Source organism: Nanorana parkeri, unplaced genomic scaffold (genome assembly GCF_000935625.1).
Source record: "Nanorana parkeri isolate BGI_ZX_2015 unplaced genomic scaffold, ASM93562v1 scaffold736, whole genome shotgun sequence".
Taxonomy (NCBI): domain Eukaryota; kingdom Metazoa; phylum Chordata; class Amphibia; order Anura; family Dicroglossidae; genus Nanorana; species Nanorana parkeri.
Genome location: NW_017307004.1, coordinates 89,602 through 96,065, shown reverse-complemented (window position 1 = coordinate 96,065; position 6,464 = coordinate 89,602). Strand labels below are relative to the sequence as shown.

The following is a 6,464-nucleotide window of genomic DNA, read 5'->3' as shown; positions in this document are numbered from 1 at the left end:
GACTCGCTGTAGTGCATGAGCTGTGGAGTACCTATACGTTATTCTCCGCTAGGCGAGAAAGCATGGAGCACTGGAAGGGTTCCCCTAAACTTATATTTTAAAATGAATAATAAAAATCTGATTATTAGAGAGGTGGGTGGGAGTGGAAGGAGAGTGAGTGGGGACGGTGAACTTTAGTTTGACAGTTTCTGCACCTGCCACTTTTCTGTATCCAGAGCATGCAAAGTAATTGCTCATGTCACTGGGTCAAAGCCATTGTCACTGCCATCTTTTGCAAACAGGAAGTATTTCCTGCATGCTGTAACAAACTACGGTTGTATTGTCACTCTGCATAAGGTGTAGTGGGCGCGCCTGTCACAGTGTGGGATACAAAACACCGCCGCTTGTAAAACGGACAGCTAGAGCCTTCGTCACTAGGCTCTCAGCGTGAGCCAAAGCCAATCAGCGAACCAGTAGCTGCTGCAGCCAATCATTTCGACCGCCATCCTAAAACAGCTGCGGCCCATCCAATCAGCGCCTTGTTTGCCGGCAGCAGCAAGCGACGCGGTGTTATGTAGCGAGGGGTCCTGCTTATGTTTCTCTGAGGTAAGCCGGCTGCTCCCGGCGGAAGTCACGCTGCACCGGTATGGAGACCTTCTGCAGCTATGATGGCACTGATCGACTCTGGGTAAGCTTTATGTGTTGTGCCCTTCACTAAGCCCTACCCCGTGCCTTCCAAACGGGTGACATCTGGCCCTCTTCGTCACAAATGGGTGTAACGCACTTTCGCTTTTTCCATCTGCATCGGAGTGTGTGCTGAGCCGGCTTAGGTAACACTGGTATTGGTGTCCTCTCTGTGCAGGGGAAGATATTGCCGCTTAGGTAACACTGGTTTTGGTGTCCTCTGTGCAGTGGAAGACATTGCCGATCACTGACTCCGAAGCTTTTCTTAGTAGCCTGTGGGACGGTCATAAGGTCTGGCTGTTTGACACTGAAGACATTCCTCTTTTTATAGTATTGACCATTAGCAGGTCTCTTTATTCACGTCTTATCAGTTTTGATGAGCAGGTTTATGAGCATTATCTATCTATCACTAGTATTGTACACACATTACTAGCAATAAAGAAAATATGACCTACCCCGAAAATAAGACCTAGTACTATTTTTGGGAATTGCCAAAATATAAGACCTAGTTCGGGCCAGTGGGGGCATAAGGGGAATTTGGAAGAGCTGCAGGACAGAATCAGTGGTGCCAATGAAGCCAGCGCTAGAGGAAGTGAGACGGCACCAGAGGGAGCAGAGCCGCATAAGCAGATGCCTCCTCTATAGCGCCGCCTTCTGTCACAGGCGGAGTGGTACCAAATGCACTCCGTCTGTGTGGAATCAATAGTGAAAGTTCGCTTTGCTCATTCTGGCCAGCGAGTGGTTAGCAAATTGCTCTTGGAAAGGTACGGCACACCTGATTGCCCTGATCACCATATTTTTGTACATGAGAGACTTTTCTACATGAATAAGTGTGGATTGTTGTACATTAAATAAAAATAAGACCTAGTGTTTTTTTTTTTTTGAGCCCCAAAAATTATAAGACTGTCTGTCTTATTTTCGGGGGAAACACTGTATATAGGCTCATATGGGGGGATGTGCTTGGTGTGATCCCAGGTTGCTGGAGTTTGCTCAAGCCTGTGCAAAACTGAAGGACGCATCCCCCTCTTGGCCCAATCAGTTGTGGCCAGGGCATTCCCTGCCTCTTTGTGACTTGTAGCTGTGGGGCAGGGGATGCCTGGCCAGAACTGATTGGGCCAGGACAAGGTTTTAAGCAGGCTTGAGTAAACTCTGGTAAACTGGGTTCACAGTAAGCCCCTGCACATCACTTCATTACCTGGCCATTCTTCAGTTTTCAGCACAGTGATAGTTTGACAATTACCCATCATGCAACATTGTACACAAGAATATGTGTGTGTGTATATGTATATATATATATATATATATATATATATTTCAATTTTTCTTTTCCCCAGCAACCGATAAAGCACTCTTTTTAGTGGCATTTAATATCCACTGGGTATTATATTTTCTACTATTTTTATAGAAACCTAAAAGGGCTACAGACTTAAAAATCTGAAAGCTCAGCGATCTTGGATTCACATGTTTTCATTGACCTATGCGTAGACTTTGAGGAACCTTAGGGGTTGATTTATAAATCTTCACCTGAGCGTATGTCATTTGCACAGTATTACTGCCAGTAGATAGAGCTGAGGAGCATAGGAATTCCCAATGCTTATTGGGTTCTTCCAGTTGCTGTAGTGCCATGCATATTTGAAAAAAACCCACTGTTTTTGTTACCATTTACACAGCAAACCTAAATATTTTTGAAAAATATTTCTTACTTTTTAGATGTCTGTGGTGAGTTGGACTGTGGACAGACTGCAAGCTTTTTTTTCTAAAATGTTAAAGTTACAGGAAACTCAGGCTGTCTCCATAGAAAGACTAGAGACACTCAGCATCCTCTCATTAACATATGATTGTAGATCTTTAACCCTATGTTAGGACTGGCAGTGTTCAAATCCAGTTTAGAACTGATAATGAGATTTGCCAGCACAGTACAGGCAGGGTTAAAGTGACAAAAACTCATTTACATCTTAAAAATGCATTCAAGTGCCTTTTACTATTAACAAAAATTTTAACTTATTTGTGTATCACTCGGCTGTAGATCTCAAATAATCCCTGAATTGGTGCTCACACTGTCCTTCCTGCTGGAGGGTGGCAACTTTTGTTCCCCATGGTCCCTGTGCATGTTGTAATGTAGCCACCGCTCCAAGCTCGCTCCTGTGATGGGACTACAATCTCAATACAAATTAGTAAACTAAACATGAGATTGTAGTCCATCATGGGAGCCAGTTTGGAGCGGTGGCTACTTTTACAAGAAGTTACTTTCAGAAGGAAGGACAGTGTCAACACCAATTCAGAGATTGTTTGAGGCTCTACAGCTGAGTGATTTCACAAATAAGTTACATTTTTGTTAATTGTTAAGAGTTAATATGCAGGTCACATACAGAGACAGGGTGGTGATGAGATGTATAGAAAAGGAGGGGGTGAAAGGGTTAAAAAAAGATACCATATTTGGTTAAAATGCCTTACTAAGAATCTGCTGCTCCGATCACTTTAATTCATTTAATTTAAACTTCTTTCATCAATATTACTTCCTCCCCTACCTCTTCAGAGAGGAAGGGGTGGGCTCTCAAATGTAAACACTAGAGTGTTTACATTAGTGATTGGTCATCGCAGTGATCACCAGGTACTGAACCACTGGGATTTCAGCCTGGCAGATGTCATGCTTTCCAGTGGTGCAAGGCAGTTAAGTTAGTAGGACATTTGTCTGTGTAAGGTCTCGTTCACACCTAGGCGTATTGCATATGCGCGTCTGTCGCGCGTTTTTTTTACCGCAATTCGCGGTAAAAAGTTGCGCGTTTCCGAAGGCTACTTGGCTGTATCCCAATGGAAACGCGCAACAAAACGGCCCAAAGTAGTACCTGTACCTTTTCAGGCGTGGGCCGTTTTGTAGCGCGTTAGGGACGGGCGGAAATACGCCAAGGTGGGAACGAGACCATTGAATACAATGGGATTTATATTTTTGGGATTTATATTTTTGAGCGTCTTGTAGAGTGTTCGTCGAGCGTAGAACGCGCTACAAAACTTTCAGGTGTGAACGAGGTGTTAGGAGAGGTATTTAATTCAGTCTTGCATAAGAGATTGCGCTCTGTCTTTCATACGTTGTTTGACATTTTAGAATAAACAAATTGAACACTTTGCCAATATTATTAGTTGATAGAATCTGAAGTTTTTAATGCAGTTATCAAATCATTGCAATTGTCCTGTTTTCTCCAAAGGCATGAAGAAAAAAAAAAAATAAAAATTAAATTTTCTGTGTACTCATTTCAGTGAAAGGTTTTGTTACATCTATGTGTCTGCTAGAAATTTCTACTGAAAAATAAAGCTTCCAGATCCAGTAGATTGGATCTGAGCTCAAGAAAGGATTTGTTTGACCTCTTTTATTAGGTAATTTCTCCTCGTTCCCCCTGTGTAAACAAAAGACATTGCTGTTTTATTGTCAATTTGATTTAGAATTCTTCCCCCCTCCCTCAGTAAAGGAGCAAAGGTGACTAATGCTTGCCATGCAGGTCCACATTTGGTGCTGGGCATTTACTAATAAGTCTTGAAGTTGTGCTCCCCAGCCTATCATGCTGACATCTGAAGTAATTATAGTTAAAAGAACAGTGTCCTATATTGTTGTTTTTGAAGTTTCAACCACCACTGTAGAGACCGCCTCATTGAAGTAGAAGTTAGATTTCTGTGAAGGAGGGAAATCTGCATCCACTGTCTCAGGAACATTGTTCGGAAAGTTCTGATGTTTCACTGTGCCATTTGACCATATGGATTGTTGCTGGAAGAATGCCAATCAATTTCAGACATTGGGATGCTGGCATACTGTTGCTTACTTCTTCTCCCCGCGTCCCTGTGCCGATCGTGGATGTGGGCGGGCGGTGAGCGTGAGGCGGGGAGGAGGTGTGACGTGTGTAGCATGGAATGCGAGCGGGTCTGGCAGCGGCGAGCGTGAGGTGGGGAGGAGGTGCGGCGCGCAACGTGTGTGGAGCTGTGAACAGGAGCAACTAATCAAAAGCCGATTAATCGATGATTGAAAAAGTTGACAACTTTTTCAATAATCGATTATGTCTATTAGTTGTTGCAGCCCTATTGAGATTGCAAATTTAACTCTGAACCATTATGTGAATTATGTTTGAGTCAGTTCTAACAAATTGTTGATAGTGTGACTGTGTTGAACAGTTCTCCAAAAATTACCATCTTTTGAGATGGTTCTAACTGACTTTCTTGTAATTGATAATCCACCCATAGGATTAGAGTGCCTGGATCAACCTAACTCACTGTTTTTAGCAAGTTCTGGTGATGATCTTTGTTGAGGAGAATGTCATCTAGATCCTTGGTTCTCAACTGGTGGGTCGTGACCCAAAAGTGGGTCGCGACCCCGTGTTCAGTGGGTCACCACTGTGCCTTCCACTTTTCTAGGCATGCCTTTCACTTTTCTAGGTGAGAAAATCCTCAGCCTCCCCCTAGCGCAGTACTGTCAGTTCTTGGGCCAAGCAGCCATTCAAAATCTGCTGCCCGGTGCCGAGTGTCAGCTTGAAGTGGGGTGGGGCCATGGCCGCGAGGGACATCCATCCACACATGCATTCCTTACAGCTCCCTTGCATGCCCTGTAGAGCTGCCTGGAACGTAGAGCTGCCTGGACCGGAGTGACGTCACATTTTGGCTCCCAGCACCTCTACAGGGCATGCAAGGAAGCTGTTTTTTTGTTTAGTTTTTTTAAGCCAGTGGAGCGTGCTTCGAAAACAAAAACCCCTGTGAACAAAAAAAGTGCACAAGGGTGCTGGCCCTTCAATAAAGAAGGGGCCACTATTTCCCAACCTCCCCCCCGGGGCGCAAAGCTCCGGACAGGGGTTGAGACTGCTTGGTTCACCTACCCGAAGGCCGGCTTACAAGCTCCATCACTGCACAGCAGCACACACTGGACCCCAGGCTGAGGATCCACTCCAGTTCTCATAAGATAGGGAGACTGGCTGGATCTTAAAAAGAAAAATTAAATTACATTATTTTTTTTTGGGAGTATGTGTATGTGTGTGAGAATGTCTGTCAGTGTTTTTGAGGGCCCGTTCACACTAAAACGGTGCGTTAATTACACAACCCTGTGCAATTAACGCACTGTACAATGCAATCGCACCTACAGCATTGTGGTGCCGGAGGTGTGTTGCCATTAATTTGAATAGCACCCCAAACGCACCTCCCACCCACAGTTTGATTGCCCGCATCGGAACGCTCTGTACCGCAATGCCGTGCAACTTGGGTCGCGACTTGATGACCAAGGACAAATGTAGGTCCTGAGGTTACACAGGTTGAGAACCACTGATCTGGATAATAGAATAGCTGTAAACTTTCTTGATGGAGCAATGCAAAAATCAATCAAGATCGGTGATATCAACTGAAGCATCCAATCGTCCCAGTGTACTGCCTGTATAATTGATTGGAGAGACTCCATGTGGAATGAATGTACAGTGAAGTGTATCATTTAGATCAGTGGTTCTCAACCTATGTAACCTCAGGACCTACATTTGTCCTTGGTCATTAAGTCGCACTGCAATGGAATGTGCGGCATTGCAGTACTGGGCATTTGGGAGCAGGCGATCGGACTGTGGGTGGGAGTTTCATTTGGGGTGTCGTGCAAATTAATGGCAATGCAACGCACCTTAAACACCAGAACACGCAGTAGGTGTGATTGCGTAGAACAGTGGATTAATCACTTGGGACTGTGTGATTAACACACTGTACTAGTGTAAACGGACCCTCAAAAACACTGACCTGCATACACAACCACAGACACATTCTCGCACACACATACACACTGCCCCCCCCCC

General features: G+C 44.5%; 1 protein-coding gene across 1 annotated transcript in view; it reads left to right on the top strand.

The window, feature by feature from the left end:
- Positions 1-532: 532 nt before the first annotated feature.
- LOC108793299 (multidrug resistance-associated protein 1-like) overlaps positions 533-6,464 on the top strand; it is a gene marked incomplete at its 3' end in the record, with an annotated part of 90,425 nt that continues 84,493 nt past the window's right edge. The window contains exon 1 of the mRNA XM_018564207.1: positions 533-667. Within this exon, the coding sequence (XP_018419709.1) occupies positions 626-667 (42 nt within the window). The remainder of the gene's footprint in view (positions 668-6,464) is intronic.